This window comes from Mesoplodon mirus, assembly GCF_964341445.2.
Source record: "Mesoplodon mirus genome assembly, chromosome: 8".
In the NCBI taxonomy this organism is placed as follows: Eukaryota; Metazoa; Chordata; class Mammalia; order Artiodactyla; family Ziphiidae; genus Mesoplodon; species Mesoplodon mirus.
In genome coordinates this window covers 44143343-44166514 of record NC_138984.1, presented here as the reverse complement: position 1 = coordinate 44166514, position 23172 = coordinate 44143343, and the positions used below count along the sequence as shown (strand labels likewise).

Below are 23172 nucleotides of genomic sequence, written 5' to 3'. Positions count from 1 at the left end.
ATAAAAGGGGCCTATATATGGGGTGGTCTGAGGTTGCATGGACCTGGAGCCAGAAAGCCATGCTCACTGGTCCTTGAAAGGGAATGTTTCCAGCAGAGCACCTGGCAGGTGGGCAGAGGAGGAAGGATAAGGATTAGTGGTTTATCCTAGGCCAGGTACCACCTTTAGAGCCATTTCCCCACCTGCCTCCAGAGGGCAGCCTGGAGGGCTGATCAGGAAGCCCACGGCAGACATCCGCACAGCACACGGCAATTGACTCACACACGCCATCTCGTGTGGTCCTCACAACAACCCTATGAAGTGCAGGAACATGAAACCACTTGATAGTTAAGGAGTTAGGGAGGTGAAACAGCTAGTGCAAGGTCAGCTGCCTGTAAGAGGCAGAGTCGTGGGCAGTGCTATTTCCACCACCGCACCGATGCACACAGGAGATAAGGGAGAAGTCAACGTTTTCTCAGGAAGCATTATTTTAAGTTCCTTCTACCCTTCGTAAGGATTCCGGTGCGAGGTAGCTATGTGATTTCTGAGCAGGTGGGTAAAGTAAGGACAACGGCAGCAGCAGCTGGAACAGAGAGGAAAGGATGAGATGCTGTTCGCAAACCCGCAAAGATCTCCCTTATAGGCGCTTTGTGACCACCTAGAGGGGTGGGATAGGGAGCGTGGGAGGGAGGGAGACGCAAGAGGGAAGAGATATGGGAACAGATGTATATGTATAACTGATTCACTTTGTTATAAAGCAGAAACTAACACACCATTGTAAAGCAATTATACTCCAATAAAGATGTAAAACAAAAAACAAAAAACCAAAAAACATTCAAGCAGATTGAGCTGCCAGACCATAACAAATTTCTCCCACAAGTTATTTGCCTCATGTATTTCATTTAAAGAAAAATTAGGTAATACTAGGCAACAATAAAAGTACAGAAGCATAAAATTATATATCTTTAAATTTTCTTTTCAAAGAATCAGAAAAATAAATTTCATGCCATAAATCTCAAAAAAAAAAAAAAAAAAAAGATCTCCCTTATAGGAATCTCAGCAAATGGTGGGCTGGGATGAGATAAAGGGGCAGCAAGGGTCAAAGAGGAGGGCCAACTGGGGCAGCCTGTCCAAGGGAAAGTTTCATGACTACAGAGGGAGCACAGCACAGCGGCCAAGAGCACGGACATGGGAGCCAGACTGCTATGGCTTGAATCATCTTAGCTCCACCACTCTGTGCCTCAGGTTCCCTAGCCAAAATAAGTATGACACTAACGGTATCTACTTCATAGGCTTTTGCAAGAGCTACGTAAATCAATGCCAGTGAAGCTCTTAGACAGCGCCCGATACATAGTAAATGCCGCACGAGGGTTTGTCAAATAAGTTCTTATCAGGCTGCGAACTCCTGCTTCAGGTGCTCACAGATAAGCAATAAGCGACAGCTACTGTTTGAAATTCAAAAATGAGGTTATAACATCCTAGCTTCCTGTTCTCCCTAAAGTTTGGTTACCTCAATCCCTGGCCCCATTAATTTATGAAGCCCATTTTATCATCAGATCTTCCCCCACTCTTTCCTGACTTTCCTTTCGTCACCCCTACTGCCTAGCCAAGCCCCTGAGTGCCCAGGCTCATCTTTCTGAGTCCACTTCATATATTGTGTGACTTTTCAATTGTTCCTGTAGCACGTAAAATAGCATTCAAGTCCATGGTTTGTTTTAAATGTACCTAGGAGTCATATTAAAATTCTGTCAACAGGGGGAGCTCAAAGAATAGCTTAAAATAAAATTATTCAGCTCCAGCAAACTTGGAACAAAAAGAAAAGGAAGAAATAAAATCATTCTGATATAACCATATGATTTTGTTATTAATCAGAAAATGAGAGGAAATAAATTCAAAGACAGAGAAGTAGGCAGTTGTTTTTCTATAGTAGAAGATGATTTACTTAGATTTGTCTCTAGAGAAATCCAAGTAAAGATTTTGATTTTACATTCACAAAGATGACAAGGTACTAAAGAGTTCAGGGATTTAGATTTACTCCCATTTGATTTGTTTTCCTTAAGAAGAGTTTAGAAGCACTGTGCTCAGTCTATTCAGACTTAGTAAATACTATTCAGGGAGGTCACTGCACGAAATACTGTTTGCAACTCTGCCCAAAATTCCAGGGGTAATCATAAAATGGGCTTTTATTTATAATGAGCTAATGTTTCAACTAGGAAGTTTGGAAAACCTTTATGGATTTCTATAAGGTGAGAAGAATAACTCCTACTTGTTTGGTTTACTAGAATATCCTTAAACTCAAAAGCTTTGCTCCTGTGATATCTGGGCTGAGAAACCTGTCTGATGCTCTGCCTTAAGCCAAGGTTCTACCCTGGGAGGAAAGCTTAGCTCATCCTCGGTGAGGCTGTGATATCTGGCAAAAGATCTTTAAGATACGATTAAGGGAATGAAGAATTCTTGGAAGGGAAAATGTAGAGCATAAAACCTGTTGTGATGGATCTTTGTGGTTTTGTGGAGTGCGCTAGATTGACTGCAGTTGAAGGCTGGATTTATAAAGTGCTTTTCTTCTTCCAAATAATTCAAAGGGATTTCTCATAGGAGCTGTGACTATAAAGCCAGGAGATTGGATCCATACCAACCATACTAGAAACAAGCCTCATTGCTTTATAACTGCATCATGTAGGTGGTCTTACATATGCAGTTTCTCTGAGCAGGGAGCACTGGGAATTACTACTCTGATCTCTTAGAGGACAAAAATGCAATATTTTTCCATCAGATCATTTGCCAAGGATCACATTTTTGGTCACTGTCAGAATGGACTCAAACCCAGGTTTTCTAATTCCAAATATGTAGGGCATAAACATATGCCCTAGTATCTAGGTCAACTAAATAGCTGATTCCCAAAGCCACTTCCGATCCAGGATTTGACCACTCTATTATTTATTCACTCAAACTCGAACACTTGGGCTCTACCAGTTTGTTCTTTTAATCAATTCATCCAGTGAAATGCCAACTTTAATACAAGAGCAAGGTAACTGATACCATAAAGTAATAGGAGTTTTTCACTTGTGATTTTCACATACTGGGTCATGACGTTCAAGACTTACCTCTTATCTGTGGAAAATGAGTGATTTTAAGATATTTTATAATAATGGACTGACTAAATAAATTATAGCAATATAATGCAACCACTTTAAGTCATGTTGTCCAAAGTATTTAAGTTTATGGAAAGCTGTTCACCTCACATTTGCTATGTGATAAAAAAAGCAGGTTATGAAACAATGTGTATATATACTTTCAAAGTATAAAAGTCAAGATAAAAGTCTAGAATGATGTGAACCAAAATATTAATAGTCATTTTCTTAGGAGGGTGTTATATGCATTTTCTATTTTAATAACAAAATTTCTTATACTGTCTGCAATTTATCAAGCTTTACATGTATAACTAGAGAAACATGAATTTGACTTTATATAAAAATATAGAGGGCAGTTTAAGAGCTTTGCAAAAATAAGACATTATAGGATTATTTCCTAGAAAGATTCTTTTGGAGAAAATATTTCCTACCTCATTTCCTTTGTTTCCAGCACTAGACTTCAGTTCCTTTGGTTGCTTTGTAAAAGAAAACAACAGTATTTAGATGGAGAAGCATTATCAGCTAAATATCAAGTTGGGGTTTTCTTGGCCCATAATTTTGACTTCTAGAAGAGTAACCGAGATGTTTTCTAACTCACTGAAACCTGATGTGACATAGCTGCCCGGATTCAACAGAAAGGAGCTTCCTGTTTCATCTCAAGGTATGCCACTTTAGGAACTTTTGCTGAGATAAGGGAGCAAGCTGGCATAAGACTGTATTTTTCAGTCACATTTTGGAAAGAGGAAATCATGCTGGGATGTTTTAGAATAATCTATTCAGTACTCCTTTGTACCTGACAAGTATCATCTGAGCTCAGCCGTGATGATTCTCAAAGCCTACGAAATCAAGTCTAACACACAGGCCTGGGGAAATAGACAATGGGGCAGCATGCCACATAGCGCAGTGAAGTACTAAATGCCATGAGAGCAGGAGATACAGAAATGTTCATGACATAGATTACTTAATGGGAAAAATAGGACAGAAAACAAATTAGTGTGTGCAATCTGATCCCACTTAACAAAAAGAATATATATATATATATATATATATATATATATATATGAATGAAAATGTAAAAATAAGTATGTTATGTCAAGGTGTTGGGATCATAGGTGGTTTTTAATTTTTTCTCTGATTTTCTATATTTACTTTTGTATTAAAAAGTGATTAAAGTATTATGTAAATGATAATATACGTGAAAATGTTTAGCAACTAGAAAAGCACCATGAAAACTAAGGTTTTGTTATTTTATATATTATCTCTGCTGGAATAGAGACCCACCACTTTTTGGTTTGTTCTTTGTCCTTCCTTTTCCAAGTGACTCTTTTGGGAGACAGAAGGGCCTCTTACAGCTTCACTTATTAGCAAACATTGGCCATTATTGAAAGTTCCTTGAAAATAGGAATTGAACTTAAGCGAAAAGAGTTCTAGTTATAAGGATGTATATGTCATCACTCCTCATTACATTTTATTGGTTTAGCAGTGTCATATAGAGGGATTCAGTTACAAAGAAATGCACTCTTCAATACTGAAGACCAAATAAAAACAAAATGAAAACCAGCATAAATTTATGTACGCAGATATCTTTCTGTTACCATAAATTTTATCTTTAAGGAAGTAGACTTTTAGAGACTGCTTCAGTGGTGCCCCAACATTCAGGTGAGGTACCTCCCAAATGCTGATAAACCAGATGAGCAACATGTTTTTGGCAAGACAAGCAGGGTCTTTGGGAATCTAAGAACTATGCAAAGAATTAGAAAGAAAGCAGGAAGAGAACTCTAGGTTAAGAGGAAGTGGTAAAAGCAAGAAGTAACAGGATGAGGCTGGGTCAGAAGCTTTCTAGAAATGCCAAGGCAAACTGTGCAACTCACACCCAGAAACATCACATTTCCCCAAGCTAATCCTCCTCAAATGAAAGAGACTTTAGCCAGACATGTCATTATTGGTATCATTTGGGAGATTTAAAAAATGAAACCAGGAATGCCTATCGACTGTAAGACAGATTATCTCTGTCATTATTACCAAAATATTTTAACTAATTAAGACATATATTTAGGCACAACATCACCGTTGTTAAGAACTCACACCTTCAGAGTCAAGGTTCAGAGTTCTTTTTACCATTTAAAATTCTTCAATGATGGCATGTTTTATTTCTCAGTATGGCCCTTAATTCGCATAAGAAACACTAAAGAACAAAACACATTAAATTATAAGGCCTATTAGCTTAAATGTGTCTAATTTGGAGGAGAAAAAAAGCTTGTGTAATTTTACTGCCAAACTCACCAAATGCCGAAATTCTACAGAGAGACTCCCACTGGAAGATTCTTCAATGGACATGGCTTTGACGTGAGTTCCACAAAGCACAAATCTTCGATTGCTAGAGAGAAAATCTTGGCTATTTACGTGGACTCAGGTAAAATATATTTATGAGAACAGCCGAAAATTCTAAAGTAAATGTCTTACCTTAGAGTTGAAACATTCCTGTAAAACCAAGAAGATTCTTTAAAATGATTTATTTAATAGATCTAATAATATTTTTTCTATGACACTTTAGGGGATAGTATATAAAATTTCATTTCAAGTCTTTATAGTAAAAATTTTAAAGTAAGTCTTCCTTGGAGTTCTGTTAAATGTTTGAACTTCAAAGTCAAATATTTGAAGTACATTGATATGTAACGTTAGAGAAGTAAATTTAAAAGTTTAAAATTATTCTATAAAATAAGGACAGCTCTTTTTTAAAAAGTCTTACATTTTCATGTTTCAAAATGAAATTAGAAACTTACTTGTCAATTGATGCTTTCACCTTTACCTGATAGTTTAGTTCTGGTAATTTTATCAGTAGTCTGGAAAGACACATAAATAAAGAATTAAAGATAAAAATTTTAATGGCTAAAAGCCTTTTTATATTTAAAAATTTAAATATATTTACAGCAAACACATATCAATCAAACTCACATTATTTCCAGTCATATGTTAGTGTGTTTTTCAAATGTCCAATTCCTCTTTACTTTGCCATGTTACTCATATTGACATCAGCCACTTAATATAACACATACTTGGAAAGTGTTTCCATATTGCTTCAGTTGATGTGTGTTGGATAACACATTGGCTAGGTCAGAAAAATAGCTATATATTTTGGCTAAAGCCCAAATTTGGGTTAAATGTATGAATAAAAAAAATTTTTGCAAGCCTATTAATGTGGCTCCATTTTATTCTCATATTATAAAAAAATTGTAAGCTTAGTAAGACCAAATGTTTTGATAACTGTTTTATGGTAAAATACTGATAAAGACTAGGACTCTAGTAGAATAAGGAAAATTCCACTTCAAATGCATTTGCAGTCTTTAAAGACACTATATGTAAGTAACAGCAAAAACGTTCATAACTAAAAAAGACCTAACTTCAAACAAACAAATGATCAAAGGTCAGAATAACAATTCCTTTAATTCCTTCTTGTGTCAGCCCTCCTTCACTCCTTAGCTTTTCCCAACTCTTCCGAGCTGTACCCTATGACACACCCTCTCTGCAGGTTCAGTTCAGCTTCAGAGACATTCATTCAGCCACTCACTCACTCATTCACTTATGCACTCATCCCAAACCTTGTTCATTCACTCAGCATGTACTGAACTCCTCATATAGACCCTGTACAGCCCCAGGCACTGGGAAACTGGCATAGTGAAGTCGAGGGAAGGAGCAGAGTAGACATGGCTATACATCAAAGGAAGAAGTCTAGCCAAAGAGCTGGAATATAGAGAATGGTAATAAGCAACTGAATGGCATTAGAGAAATACAATCATAGACAACAGACAGCCCAAACGAAACAAAAATAATGTAGCAGAGGTTCCTTAAAAATCCTGCCAGGATTGGTTTCAGGGCTTGGGATATAATAAGTGTACAGTTGTTGGCAGTGAGGGGTGAGGAGGTCATATGAAGTAAGACAAGATGTTTTTCCCCTCTGCATTCCTCTCTATCCTATTTCAGGAAGGATCTCATTCACTGTAGGATGCTGACGACAAAAGGGAGTCCCAGGTCACCCCCTTCCTTTGAAACAGGAGGATGGAATGCTATGGTAGAGAGGGGTTTTAGGCAAAATCTTGAATACTAAGTAAAGGATCATCTATCAAGACAGTGGAGGACAGCGTACAGAGAAGAAGGATGGGGACCGAACAGTTAGATGGAAGAGGAAGGCAGAACACCTAAGCCAGGGACTAATGGTCTGTGCCTCTGGCAATCAGTTCAAACACCACGCCGTTCAGGGACCTCTTCCTCTCAGAACTCTTTGCCGAGCAGTCCCTACTCATCTTCCCCTTCGTCCCACAGAGCATCTTAGACTGAACATATCATCTATGGGGGTGTCTCAAGGAAAAGTAGCAATATATACCACCACCCTTCTATCCTATTTCCTTTTAGTGTTACAATTTTCTGGGCTATATAGAGATGTGGGGATGAGGAAGGAACACCTTCTGAAAGTCATAAAATTTTAAAAAGGAACCTGGTCTCTGCCTTTTTTGTTTGTTTGTTTCTTAAAGTCTTGGTGCAAATTCACACAAAGGAAATGATTAAGAATTTCAAGAAGGGTTTCTGAAATGCAAACGAAAGACAAATGCCTTCCTTTTAAAAATGAAGTTCCTAGGTGATAGATGTCAACTAAACTTATTGTAGTATTCATTTTGCAACTTATGTATGTCAAGTCATTATGCTTAAACTTATACAGCGTTGTATGTCAATTATATCTCAATAAAATGAAACTAAACTAAACTTAAAATGGAGTTCCAATAGTGATCTGTGATCAGGGATGCTATCATGGGATCCTAAATCACCATCTATCATGGCATCACCACCTCTAGTACTAGTCTGGAATTTCAGCTTTCCAGAGGTGACCTAGTGATTAGAAATGTAAAGCTTTGGGACTCAAGAGATTGAGGCATGATGAAAATCTTTGAAAGTTTGAAGTCAAACTCATTATTTTAAGAGTGTCATTAGGGAAAGCTGTATGCTTTAGTTTGCTCATGCAAATGAAAAGGATCAGATACATAGATAAAGCGGCAACAACATAATCATTTCTCTTTAAATCAGGTACATAATAAGGATGTACTGAAAATCGTGGTGTTGAGATTTTTCATGGACCATCCAATAAGCTAGTTGCTGGGTGATCACAGGTGAAGAATGTTCCACTATAGTTCCTGGATAGGATATTCAAACCCTTCCATAACCTGTCTCCAACCTATCTACTCAATTCTCTCTCTCCCTGCTCCCCATGCTTACAAAACAGACCCAGGAAGTCATTATTTCTATAGTCTCACTCTCCCACGCCCCTGCTCTTCCCTCAGGGCCCTTCCTCAGTGACCACAAGGCATTCTCCAGGCTCCCCAGTTTTCTCTCAAGTCAGCCTTTTGAGCAATTAATCCCCATGTTGTCCGATATTGTGATTTCATACTTTCATGCTAATAACTCTCATGTCCTCATCTTCATTGTTCTACTCTTTACAAGCAGGGCTCTCACCTTAACATTTCTGTGGGTATTTACCATAGCTGAGTGCTGGGTATACAGGAGGTGCTCAGTAAAGAATAGTTGAATGAAAGGCACAATGAGAGAAACTAGCCTTAATCACACAGTGGCTATGGCATCATAAATACGAAATGATAGAATACATTCTGCCTACCTTAGCTTTACAGTAAACTGAATGAGAGTTTTAAGTACCATCGGCCTCTGAGGGTGGGTTGGCATGCATGGCTGTCGTTCAACCACAAATGAGCTGGGTTCAAAGGAAATAAAGCACGTCATTTGAAAACACTGGAAACATTGACAGGCTGAAAACCACAGAGTAACAGGATGCTGTCCTCTTATAAAATCCAAATTTTCTACAATTAGAAGGCATTCAAACCCTTGTTAAGCTCACATCTTTCCAAGACTTCTCATAAATAAATACCAGAAGATGGGAAATACCTAAAGACTGTCCCAAAGTAACAACAGTAAATAATTCTTGTTATAATTGGGTAAAGAATAAAAGCCCCAGTCTATTTTTATCATACTAAACATCAAGTAGAAAGTTAATTTCATGCCATTTTTGAGCTAGACATTAGGATTTCTGGTACATACTAGTATTTTTTTTTTTCCTTTAGATGAGCTTATAAACATAAACATGTTCTCCACCCTTCATTTCTTGGATATGTACTTGAGAAGAAATCCTTGAAATCTTCTTTTCTAAAAGATGAAAAATGAACTTTGGGTGGGTGATGTGGTGGCTCATGAAAAACCGAGTTAGGTGGTGGGAGAAGTGTTGATGAATAAACAGTGAAGAGTAGAAATGTTTCTGGAACTGTCTGGAGCTTTATTCACTGCACCCTGAGGCTCACTGTTTAACACTTCCCCCCACTCCTTCACCTGAACACCAAAACCCCAGCCAGGGTGTCCTCCCAACTCCATGGGACTGAGGCTCCCAGGAGGCATTTAAATGGATAACATTTGACTTACTCCTTTTTTTTTTTTTTAAATTGAAGTATAGTTGATGTACAATGTTGTTTTAGTCTCAGGTGTATAGCAAGGTGTTGACTTACTTCTTAAAAAGGGTGCAGATCAAGAAGGTGACTCTTTCCAGCAGATGTGCTCTTTGCAGTGGGATGGGATCCCCTTCATAGGTCATTTTGGTAGACTGCTCCTCTAATTTCTCCAACTGCCTTCTGAGTTGGAACAGACTTTCTGCCAACAGTGTAAAGCTATCGAACAGCAAATGAAAAACGCAGTTTTCCACTTAACAATCCACCTTTTTTTTTTTTTTTTTTTTTTTTTTTGCGGTACGCGGGCCTCTCACTGTTGTGGCTTCTCCCCTTGCGGAGCACAGGCTCCAGACGCGCAGGCCCAGCGGCCATGGCTCACGGGCCCAGCTGCTCTGCGGCATGTGGGATCTTTGCGGACCGGGGCACGAACCCGTGTGCCCCACATCGGCAGGCGGACTCTCAACCACTGCGCCACCAGGGAAGCCCACAATCCACCATTTTAACTATTAACCATATTTAGCAAATATTACTAAATAATTATTAAATTAATTAAATTAGTCACTTAATTCCATTAAAGGTTAGTGACAGTTTTTATTTTAATGTTTATTTTCCTAACCCAGCTTTTTGCTAAAATGCATGATAGATGTTAACTGTTTTCAATGTTTTAAAATTTTTACCTTCAGTTATAGACAAGAAATCACTTAGGAAATTTTATCAACGTCTGGAACCAAATCCCTTTTAATTATCCTTTTTAAAAAGTCTGTTAAACACATATATTTTAAAAATATTGCACTCACTAAAGGGCAAAGAGAGCAAATTTAAAACTTTAAAAATACATGATATGAAGAATGTTATGTGTAAGAATACTGAAGGAAAAACCAGTATGACCCCCCATATACATTTTTTACAGGTCCTAAGTATTAGCCAAAAAATTATCAGTGGATCTTCCTGGAGAAAGGTATCTGCTTAGAGTTTTACCTTGGATCTTACCTTAGAAACAGAGGTGGCAGCTTGGGCTGGAAGTCTGGGAAAGAGGGAGATTGAAAGGCACACAGAAGGGGCCTCCAACTAAGAGGAGGCAGAAGTCTCATGAGACTTGCTAAGTCCATGTGCCCTGACAGCAGCTCTTTCTACTGAAAGTTTATTCCCCACATAACATTGTAGAAAGAACTGTGAACCGCCTACTGAATTTGGTATGAGCACCATTATCTGCTATGCTCCCTTTGTTGTTTATCTTGTTTTCACAACAACAGAGTACAGTGAGGTTAGAGAAGCAAAGTATCTCCCCAAGGAAAATCAATAAATTTTAAAAAGAGCCCAGTTACTTTTCCTGAGAAGTAGGCCTGGCAGTGCAGACATTTTAGTGCAAGTGTGCCCAGTTACTGTGCTTTTTCATTGTATTGTATTGTACCCTTGGAAAGCAATATTAGATTTCAACTGAAAATTTTCCTTCTTTTTCATTATATTTTCTAATTGTTCTTTCACTCATATAGTTTTCTTTTACATTGATGAAGGGGAAAACCAAAAAACTTTTTTTTAATACAAAGGATAATATCTGTACATAATTGCATGTATGCATGTGTACACAGGCAGGGGATGCCATGTTGTATTAGCCATTTGAGATTTTTTCATTTAAATACAAAAATAAATCACTTTGTTGAAAACACAAAACTAATGTTTAACTCTGACACCTTAAGATACACATTTTAAAAATGATATATAGTGTTTGAAGCCAGTGCTTCTCATGCCCTTCAAGAAAGTGTATTTATTGCTGATTTGAAAAAGTTCATTTGAGTCTTTTAAGATTGATATATTAGATAAGAAAATAAGCAATTCTTACGCATTCTATAGATTTCTATAGATGCTTTATTTTTCTCCCCAAAGGAATGGAAATTAAGAACACTCAGACAATGACATCCATTTGTTTTCAATGGTAGAGTTCCAGCTGCTAATAAGCCATCAATAAGCTGAATGAATTGACATTTGGGTCTAAGCCTGTATTCTCTGGCTAAGCGACACTGTTGTGTACTTCCTGTGGTTTTCACTAGAAACTAAATTCAGTTCATTTTACCAGTTTTGGAGCTGGTCGAGCCCATTGTGGAGTGGACCTCCGATGCAGGCGACTTGCTGCCGCCTCTTCCAGTCTTGCAGCTCCTCCACCAGGGTGCTGTTCATTAACAAGTCCGTCTCATTCACTATTTGTGTCATCTTACTGAGGGCTTCCTGAAGCAAAAGTGACTACTGAGAAGATTCTTATGACACACAACCAAAGCTACTCATAATTTAATCTATAAAATAATTTGTCTGACCTGGGAGATAAAGCCTTGGTTAAAATTTTGCCCAAATATTTTACCAAATACTACCTTCTATCTGCCATAGCACTGCCTTTTCAAATAATTAAATTATTGCAATTCAATAATGTCATGAAGAAAGAAGCATGACCACAGTTAACATTCTCATAATAGCACATAATACTCTCATAATATCATTTACTATAAGTAGGTTGAATTTGTAACTCCTATGACAATATTGAATCCCGTAGTCATAAAAGCCATATATCTGCTTCTTAAAAAGCCATTTATAAATTGAATTTATATTCTTATAAATATGCTTATGCATTTATTTTTAAATGTACTGACTAGAATTTAAGCCCTTCTGTGTTAGTTTTTAGTACCACTTTATCTGGGTTTGGGGAAGCATAGCGGGAAAATATAACTTTCAAAGGCCCAGGGATTAGAAGATGCAAATTTCTACCCTGGCTTTGCCACAGCTATGTGAATTTGGACAAGCCATTTAACTTTGTTGGGACTTGATCTTCTCATTTATACAGTCAGGTGAATGGACTGAATTATTTCTAAGATTCCCCCTCTCCTTAAAATCTTATTTAAAGTAGAATAAGATGGCATGCATAAAATGTATAGCATAGATTTATTATGCATAAAAGCATTAAGTTTATCTTGGGTTAAATATTTACATGTTTAAGATCTGATATATAACTGTTTAAGTTTATAATTAATTTAGGGTGAAAATAAATTTTACATTTATTTGTGCTTACACAAATTCCTGCACAAAAAGATGAAGCCAAACTTTTAGAAATAAACTATTGATTTCAGTGACTGGTTAAATTTCAATTGCGTCTATTTTCAAGGAGAGGTAGAATTGAGAGATATTTCTCCTCTTTTAAAATAGTTTATTGAGCCAGAAAATTTGCTTCCTCTCCTTGGGAAGAGGCTAGATTGAACATGTTCAGGTCTCAATGGACTCTCCTGAAATCTACAAAATTGTTTAGCACAATGTCATTTTTCAGAATAGAAACTGGGACACTTATTTCTGCAACAAAGTTTTAGTAGTCGTCAAGTAATATTTTAATTATACATGTGCAATAGAACCCATCCCATCATATTAAGTATAGCAACTAAAACAGTCATGTCTGAAATAGTGGCAAATAAAAACTGGGTAAAATGTTCACCTTGAAATTAATGGTAGCTACAGTACATGTACCACATAGCAGGATAAATAGATTCTAGAAGGGTTCTGCTTTGTAAACTTAGGTGAAGCAGCATGGCAGACAGGATGATACTCCTCCTAGAAACACTGCCTTTTATTCATTCAGTGTAAATGGAACTGATAAAATCAAAGAGCTTAATTTCAGAGCTTAATCCAGTAGGACTAGATGTAGAAAAAGGAGAAAAATAGGCAGAAGGCCAAATTAAAGTTCTTCACTAGCCTTTCTTTTGAAGTCCAGGCTGTTCAGCATTTCCTGCAGAGTCAAAACTTCCTGATTCATTAGGGTGCTGTTCTTGTCACCCTGATCTGTGAAGGAAAAGAGATCAGACTTAGGGTCCTCTCCAGGGCGAAGCTCTCTGTCCTGGAAGCCAAAGCCAGCTGTAACCTGCCATCCTAAGATCCCATGATGCAAGGGCCTAAATGGAGCCATTAGTGATGAGCTTAGAAGTAAATCCCTGGCTGCCAGGAAGCATGACATGCAAGCATGCCAGAGACGAGCTCTCTATCTTACAGACCTTGAGAAAACACCATTCTTCACACAATGCTCCTTTTGGGGGCAGGGAGAGAGGGGATATAAATGTTTTTATAACGGATTCTTTTTTTTTTTTTTTTTTTTTGCGGTATGCGGGCCTCTCACTGCTGTGGCCTCTCCCGTTGCGGAGCACAGGCTCCGGATGCGCAGGCTCAGCGGCCATGGCTCACGGGTCCAGCCACTCCACGGCATGTGGGATCTTCCCGGACCGGGGCACGAACCTGTGTACCCTGCATTGGCAGGTGGACTCTCAACCACTGCGCCACCAGGGAAGCCCCTATAACGGATTCTTTATTAGATCATCTCTACATTAATAACGACCTTGGTTGGTTGGGATGTGTAAGAAAGAAAAGGGGCCCTTCTTTGTGCCTATGATTAAATCGTATTTGACCTCTCCCGATGCCTTTACTCAATCTCCTGGAAGAGTTGCGGTTTTATAGTACATAGTCTCATTAACTAATAAAGACTAAATCCTTTGCTTTCTCTTTTTCTTTGCAAAACAGGCTAGCCTCACAGTAAAACCAGAAGAAGTGGGAAGGAGTTGCAAATTAAGAAAAATCTCTGACTGAACAAAACCCAAAATGATTTATCCTCTTAAATGACAGATGTACAATAAACATAATTTGAACTTTAAACTTTATTGGTATATAGTAAGTGACTGCTTATATCAACTGCTCATCTCTATAATAAATGAAGTTTTGGAATGCTGATCTGAATTGTGTTAATGTGAAAAGAGGTCCCTGAACAACGCTGTGGCAAAGTCCTCGACAAAATAGCACTGATTTCCAAGAAGTCATTTCTGGTTGTATTAATTCACAAATTCATGAATTCCTAGATCCCATATGTAGCAAAATCCTGCTGATATGGCATTTTATCATTTCAAAACTTCATTAGCTAATACTTTCCAGTCTTCACCAGCAATGATATAACTTGTTTCCCATGTATCTTTCATTTCCCTTAAAACATTTCTTTTCACTTATAATCAACAAAATATTTGTTGATTAAGTAATAATCATTTTTATTCTTCATAATGCTTATGAAGCACTGTAAGATACTAAAGTAAGTGTAATTGTAATATATTAAGTTCAAAATAATTTCACTGTTTTAATGTAAAACAGTATATTTCAATGTATATTCTATTTCATAAAATTCATAGTTCACATATGAAATTTAGGCTGAGGCTGCTTTCAATGAACTGTAATGCTTGATTAAATGTGCAGTTGCTCTAAACCTTTTAAGAATCATGGACCCCTTTGATAAGCTGATGAAACCTGTGTTTGTGTCACTTCTTGCAAAGGAAAAAACATGGTACATACAATTATGAACATATTTAATAACATTTCATGGGAGTCAAGACATCCTGAAGGTGCCAGAAGAACATGTCACATCTCACTTATGCCAGGAAAAACGAATATCCTCTCTTTTAAATCTTAGATGGAAAGTTAATAAAGAATTTGATCACAATCATCCATACTACTTCCTTCCAAATAAATTTTAAGCTAACATTTCAGTAGTTAAGGATGATTCTGTAAATCATCTGTACAAAGAATTTATATCTAATGTGTTTTTCAAAATTATTTTAGAATTACAAAAATGTTACGAAAATAGTACAGAGTTCCCATATATCCTTCATCCAGCTTCTTCTAGTGTCTTAGATAAGCACAGTACAATGTTCAAAGCCAGAAGATTAACACTGGTACAATCCTATTAACTAATCTAGAACCAATGAGAATTTCTCCAATTGTCCCACTAATTGCAACACACTTTAAATGTTATTACTTGTAAATCTTAGATTTTATAAATTTTATCATTCTTTCCTTATATTTCTTAAAAAACATCTAATTGTAAACAACCTCAATATTTAACCACAATGAAATAGTCAAATAAATTTCAGTGTCCTTACATTTTGGTATTTATACAATTATTGAAATTATGTTTTGAAGATTTTTTTATATGAGGAAATACATAAAATAAAACTTTAGCTTAAAATGCTATACAAAAAACTTTGTACAAGATGATTTCAACTTTTCATAAATAAATAGATATGTATGTATTTGAACGTGCAGGAAAAAGGCTGGAAGAAAAAATACTAACATTTTGACAGTGTTTATATCTAGATAGCAGAATTTTGTGTGGTTTTTAATTTTGTAATACTTTTTTCTACTTTCTAAATTTCCTACAGTGAGTCACATTTCTTTTAATTTTGAAAAATTATAATGACAGACTCACCTAGAGATAATATTAGTAATTTTCTGATCATATTAGACAATTATTATTACTTTTCTTAGTTGTGATAATGATATTTTGATTCTACAGGAGAACGTTCTTACTTTTTGGAGATGCATCCTGAAACAGGGGTGATTTCTCATGAGCTTTATAATTTACTTTGAATCATGGGTAAAAAGATATATTTATATGGAGAGAAAAGGGGGAAGCAAAATAAATTAACTTCTCCTGCACACTCTCTTCAAAAAAAGGGATCAATTTATCAATTCTGCAGCAAAGACGAAACCCTAGTCACATTGCCTTTATGTCTCTATGTGGAATTATAGACAAAACAAAAACTTACCCATTGTCTGAATTGTTTTATACCTGTAGTCAAATTCATCTTGCAGATCTTCTAAATATTTGGTGTCTTGTTCTGTCATCTTTTTACAAAGAAAACATACTCTGTTGTTACAATTAAGCATGTCAATGCAACAACATCACCCATCATCAGTATTTCAAAATACACTGTTTGGTGCTTGCAATCCCCAGTAATATCCCAGACTAACTATACAGAATCTACATTTCTAAAGAGCTAATGCCCATGAACGTTGAATAGCGCTAGAAGAACCAGACTGAAGTTGCTCTTCCATTTTCTCTTCCTGAGTGTTTGCAGATTTCAGCATCTTGCCTCTCATTTCCCAGTTAATTCCAAATGATGCAACTAATATCTTTTTTATCTGAGAGTATGGATACATTTTTCATTTTAGCTCCATACAACTCTGTATTAACGTACCAACTATCTTTTTGCTTAAAATCTCCATTCTCAAATGATATAGTTTATGACAGTTGAGTCTAAATTTTTTCCTCTCTACCTCTTAGAAAAAAAATATCTGTGGCTCCTCTGTGTCTCCTGTTCATTTCTGTCTTTGAGATTTTTACTTTTGCTCTTCTCCAAACCTGGTGATGTTTTTCTGCTCAGATATAATGGTGTCAAGATCTGAGCTAAAGGCTTTTCATATAGTATTATCTCACGTAGTCCTCACAACAATCCTGTCACAGTGGTTATCCTCACTTTTACAGATGAAGAAGCAGAGGTTTAGAGGTGTGAAGCAGCTTACTCGCCTAAGGTCGCATGGTTTCTCACTGATGGAGTCTGGTGCGGAAACCCTAATCTCCAGTAAATTGAAGTTAAAAGCTTCCCACAAAGAAATTTTTTCTAATATGAACATAGTGTGTGAGAGATATTTATCTTATAACAAATTACCCTATGATTTCTGTACACACTAACTTTGGGCACATAAGAGAAAGATGCATAGTATGGTGACAACAGCTAGACTTTCCTGGTGTCTGTAAGAGATCACTCACCTGCACACTATTTTTAATGGCAGCCACTTTGTGCTCCACATTCCTCTGTCTTTCTGAAACTGAAGAACTTTGTAAGGATTTCTCCAGAGGTCCCTGGAAAAACAATGTCTTGAAATTTCAATGATGTTGATAAAACAGGTTTATGAAGAATGTAGTATACGTAATATACTTTGAACTGAGGTATGGATGAGTATGATATGAAATACTCTACAGCATTAAAAACCATGCTGTAGAAAAATATTTAATGACATACAAGTAGTGTTAAATCGTTAAGAAATAGAGCAAATTATAAGACACCATATGTTTGTGATCTCTGTTGCTTGTATATGTATGTATATATATTTATACTTATTTATTTATTTATAAAAATCTGGATATATGTATAGACATGTAAACTGAAGTACATGTGACCTGAAGAACACACATCCCAAAATATTATCATTTGCTATCTTTGAGCAGTAAAATTACAGATGATTTTATGGTTAAATTTTTTTCCCCCTAATTTTCTATAACAGACCCATATTGCTTTTGAAATTCTATAAAATGAATACATGTAATTTAAAAATTAATATAGTGAAACTACATTAAGTTGGACTTAAATTAAGAATTAGGGATGTTGAATCTGCCAGGATGAGATTTATTTTTACATTGGAACAAAAGGAGTTTGCTAAAGAATATGTAAAAATGTTAGGCTGGCTAAATAGAAAGGCTAACCAGCTACTCCAAGCCCCATTTCTTTTTTTTTTTTCATATTAAGTATGATTTTATAACTTTATTTTTCATTCTGTAACACATTGTAAACAGCTTTCTGTGTGATTAAATATATATGAAAATCATGATTTTTAACAGCTGTATTCATTATGTTTGAAGCTGTAAGGTCAGTGGAATGTTGTGAAATGTTTCTGTTGGCTGCACAGAAGGACAACATTGTTTCCTTCTTTTCAAAGAACTCTTTAACAGTCATGTGTTCATCTCAGGATCCTAAATTCCTTTTCCAAATTCTAAGAGTAGCTTTCTCTTTGATTTATTCTCATGTGTGACATTCTTTTTTTTTTTTTTTTTCTTGTGGTACGTGGGCCTCTCACTGTTGTGGCCTCTCCCGTTGCGGAGCACAGGCTCCGGACGCGCAGGCTCAGAGGGCATGGCTCACGGGCCCAGCCACTCCGCGGCATGTGGGATCCTCCCGGACCGGGGCACAAACCCGTGTCCCCTGCATTGGCAGGCGGACTCTCAACCACTGCGCCACCAGGGAAGCCCTCTCATGTGTGACATTCTGCACATCCCTCCCACCACCTGAGTCCAGGTTTCCTGGTCTCCAGCTTCATCCTTCTCCTTCACCCTTTACCAAAATTCAAAGGCAAGTCTGGAGATGTCAAGGCTCTCCCATTTTGCTCACCACCAACTACAGTAAAGTCCAAACTCTGGTGCTAACCACTTCGGGCTCCAAATGTGATCTAGCTTCATTTAGGCTTTACTTTCCCTAGTTGGGGAGAAGCCTCTATGTCCCAGGCAGGTAAATGAAGAAGCAACCCTTTCTCTTCCCCCTTATTCTCCCCACTTCATCCCAAAGGAGAGGATGGTTTATAGCAGGGGTCCCAAAGCCAGGGCCACGGACCACTACCAGTCTGCGCCGTTAGGAACCGCAAGCCCCATTTCTTGGCCACTCTAATAATCTGGCATTGAGTACATTCCTTAGGTATAACGTTTATGTAGATATCTAGAGTTGAGAGTTAGAATGTCAGTAAACCCTTCACCTTACACTTGGATGGGGACGTATGGTTAGAAAGGATGATGACTTGACTAAGATCTATATCAAATCAGTGGCAGAACCTCAAGTGGAACCCAGGTCCTTGACTGTCAATCAAGTGTTTTTTCAACTATATCACATTCTTCAGATGGGTAAAGCCTTTGTAAAATTCACTCTCATTTTGGCCCCCATTATTTGTGTGTGTGTGTGTGTGTGTGTGTATCTCCATATATTTGTCTACTGGTTCAAAATTTACAAACTAGTGTTTCTTTTGTGGTAGTATATAGCACTAGCAGATTATTTGCGGAATGATTTTGATGAGCATCTATTCAAATAAATGTTTCTAATTTGGCTGATACCTGACATTTGAAGAGAACAACACACACACACACAGACAAAATGACTAGAGATAAGAGGGCTATGAAAAAGGACAGCTCAGAATATATATGCGAATATCATACATTAGTAACAGCATCTCAATGTTCACCCAAAAAGCACTGAATCAAACTATATTTACTTTAGAAACTCACTAACTTTAGATTTTAAATTAAATAAAGGTGATACCATTCTTCTTTATCATCTAAAAAATAAGAGTAAGTTGTTAAAGCTTCATACTTCTCTAAAAACAGCCATAACCTGACAGCAACTAAATCTGAGAATTTTTAATAGTTGAAAAAAGATACTTTTCTTGGATCTTCAAAAATAAATACACTAGTGTGATTTACTATCTTAAGGAGTGTGACATGTGGAAAGTTGATTACTCATATGCTCTTTGCTTTTCAAAAGGATTAACTGAAAAAGTATTCCCAGGGACTTCATATTCCTCTATTTATCTTTGATGGGGGCTCTGAGTTCTTTCAGCATAGTGGGATAAAATATAATCTAAAATATTATTGGCAAGGCAAAGCACACTGAAACAATAAACAAGCAAATATTTATGGAGTTTCTGTAATACAAAATTCCTGATTGTGGAGTAGTTTGGACTTGTGGGGTAGGAAATTGGGAACTACTGAAGGGTTTGAGCAAGATCAATCCCTGAGGATAAACATGCTGAGAGAAACAGAGCCTAAATGGTAGTTAGGAATTCAGCCAGGAGGTGGTTACTCTATTCCTCAATTGATATAGTAAGACCATGGACCAGAGTGTAAGCAGTGGAAACAGAAAAGGATGTATAGATAGGATTCCAGAAACAAACTCTGGAAAGACTTGGTAGTTATCTCAGTAAGGAGGCAGAGAAAAGGAATTATTCAAAGATAATCCGAAGACCTTGATTCCAAGTGACTGGAAGGATGATGGGACCATTAACATAGGCAGAAGAAGATGGCTGGAAAGAAGACTAGAATTTCTGTTTCAGAAAAATTGAGTTCCAGGTGATGACAGATTACAATGGAAGAAAATATTACCTGAACAGGCATGTTGGCTGCAGCCAATATTCTCCTCTCTTCCCTTAAACAATTTGAAATAACCACAGACACATGCATCGGATTTCCATGAAATTTTCCCTGAAAAAAAGTGAACAAACACAACACAAAATCTTAAATATATACATCACTATTTGCAAATGAAAAATAATCTCCAAATAAATATGTGAAATTATTTGGGATTTGTTTCAAGAACCTATTCTATTATAAAGCCACAGAAACTAATATTGTGAATGTAGATGCCTACGCAGGATATTGCTCTGTCTCTAAAAGTTATTTTTAATAATTAAAAATAGTTCTTGAGCACCTCTGTAGGAAAGGCCCTGAAATCACACTCAGGAGGATCAGTTTACTTTGGGCTTAGGATAAGTTTTACAAAAGTTACTTCTTTGTAAATTATTATGAACTAGGGTGGTCCCAGCTGTTTATTTGTTAACTCTGTACTACATGGTGTGCTTAACGCATTTCTTTTGGTCCCTGTTTGGTGCTCTTCATGTCAATTAGCTCATAACTATATCGGTATGCTAGAGAGAAACTCTATCACACACATTTTAGCAACAATATTTTTATGACATCTAAGTATATACATTTTTTATTACCGATGTTAATGGTTCAGATATTGTAAACTGGCAGCCTGTGGGTCTAATTCAGCCATAAGGTATGTTGTATAAGTTGAAATATTGTAATCCCTTCAGGGGAACATGTACTACCCATAGTTTCCATAGTATCCACCACTGAGTGACCTAGGCACTCATTTACTTTACCTGCCAGGCACCTATAGGTTTTCTTGGTTTACAGGATTAATTTGAACAACACCATCATTTTAATCAGTAGTGTTAAACTTCTTTGTTACTAGACTCTTCCATGGCAGGATTAACAGGAAACACAATAAATGTAGACAAATGCCTTTATTTAGTTTCCCTCTGCCCTCCTGTCTGAAGGAGGTGTTAATTATCCATGAAATGGCCAAAAGGGCAATAGCAGAAAAGATAAAAGTGGAAAATTAATAATCAAAAGTAGATTATACAGACTAGTAAACCAAAGGGTCTTTCTTGGAAAGAAATGAGGTTATTGGTTGTAAACATTTTTAAGGCCTTGACCATTGCCACAATTTTATTAGATGATGCATTCTAATTAGCATTTCTAATTGTAAAACTAGGGTAAACACCAAGTATCTGGTTTCCTGCTTTTCCATATTCTATAGCTTTTAAAACATTTTTCCCCTTTAAATGAGAACACTCCAAAAGAAAAACACAAAAATGAATTGACAGAAACTCTTAAGGTAAAGAAATTAAAATTATCCTATTCATTAAGCAGGGATACCAAATTTCTGATTCCTGCATGCTGACAATTTCAGATTCTCCCTAGTTTGAATTTGTTCTTGTTTTTAAATTTTCCCATTGATTTGTTTTCCCATATTCCTTCCATTTAACTCACCAAGAAAAGCTACGTTTGCTCATTTTGCCTTTATTTTTAAAATATTCCACTGATGAAAATAAAGGGTTTCTCCCAGGGCTAATTTGGAGACTGCTATTTATGTAACATTGAAAGCTTTTCCTATCCAAGATCAGGAGTTCCTCTAAGATCCCAAGAATCACCACTAATTGTTTTTGTTTTTCTCACTGTTACAGGAGTTCTTCATTGTTGATTATCCAGATACTATCTTTCAGCATTTCTCAGCTCCTTTGTCTATACTTTTTCATTTTTCTTTCCTGCTTGAACTTCTCCTACCTTCCCTTTCAGATTTGGTTTCCCCCGTGTCTTGTGAGGTTAGATTATTCATTTTTTCTCCTTTGTTAAGAGTAAAGAATCACTATTGTTTTTATCCAGGCTATTTTTTCACTTTCCTTTTGCATTTTTCCTAACTTAGCTCTCACTTAAATGTATGAGATGAAAACATCTTATGGAAAATTGACCGCTATAGATTCAAAAACCAAAGTAGCACCTTTTTTAATCATCAGGTTTTTAAAATTTATTTTTTATTGAAGTATAGTTGATTTACAATGTTGTGTTAGTTTCAGGTGTACAGCAAAGGGATTCAGCCATATATGTATAATTCTTTTCCATTATAGGTTATTACAAAATACTGAATATAGTTCCCTGTACTATACAGTAGGTCCTTGTTGTTTATCTATTTTATAGATAGTAGTGTGTATCTGTTAATCCCAGACTTCTAGTTTATCAACCCCCCTCCACTTTCCCTTTTGGTAACCATAAGTTTGTTTTCTATGTCTGTGAGTCTCATATTAGCATTTAAAATTTTCATATCAAAGATGTAGTTGTGTTCACCTTTCAGTAGTTACCATGTATATGGACCATGGACACCCCCCCAAAGAAAAAGCACAAACAGAAAAACAGAAACAACAAAAAAAAGAAAACCCACCCTTAAGTGTGTGTTGCTGGGAGGAAGGACGGAAGAGAAATTGCCCTTTTTCTAGCGTGTCTGTCTCTCTTAAGTGTAGGTACTGCAAATATCTTCTACTCTGTGGCTCTCTTTTCACTATCTCTTAGTGTCAATAAATAGAAGTTTTTAATTTTAGTGAAATCAAATTTATTAACTCTTCTGTTTATGGTTAGTGCTTTTTATGACTTAAGGAATCTTTCCCTAATCTACAGCCATGGAGGTTTATTCATATATATATATATATATATATATATATATATATATATAAAGCCTTTACAATTTTGCCCTTAATTGCAATTCACTTGGAGCTTGTTAATAATGAGAGGTCCCTTTCACTTTTTTCTATATGAATATCAGTTCCAACAATATTTATTGAACATT

General features: G+C 36.4%; 1 protein-coding gene across 2 annotated transcripts in view; it reads right to left on the bottom strand.

The window, feature by feature from the left end:
- STAT4 (signal transducer and activator of transcription 4) overlaps window positions 1-23172 on the bottom strand; it is a gene marked incomplete at both ends in the record, with an annotated part of 91883 nt that overhangs the window by 20272 nt on the left and 48439 nt on the right. For both annotated transcript variants that reach the window (XM_082630727.1, XM_082630726.1), the window contains 11 exons: window positions 3542-3586; window positions 5394-5487; window positions 5574-5591; window positions 5894-5953; window positions 8773-8865; window positions 9668-9826; window positions 11679-11826; window positions 13331-13420; window positions 16216-16294; window positions 17220-17312; window positions 20370-20468. In XM_082630727.1, coding sequence (XP_082486853.1) covers window positions 3542-3586; window positions 5394-5487; window positions 5574-5591; window positions 5894-5953; window positions 8773-8865; window positions 9668-9826; window positions 11679-11826; window positions 13331-13420; window positions 16216-16294; window positions 17220-17312; window positions 20370-20468 — 978 coding nt within the window. The remainder of the gene's footprint in view (window positions 1-3541; window positions 3587-5393; window positions 5488-5573; window positions 5592-5893; window positions 5954-8772; window positions 8866-9667; window positions 9827-11678; window positions 11827-13330; window positions 13421-16215; window positions 16295-17219; window positions 17313-20369; window positions 20469-23172) is intronic.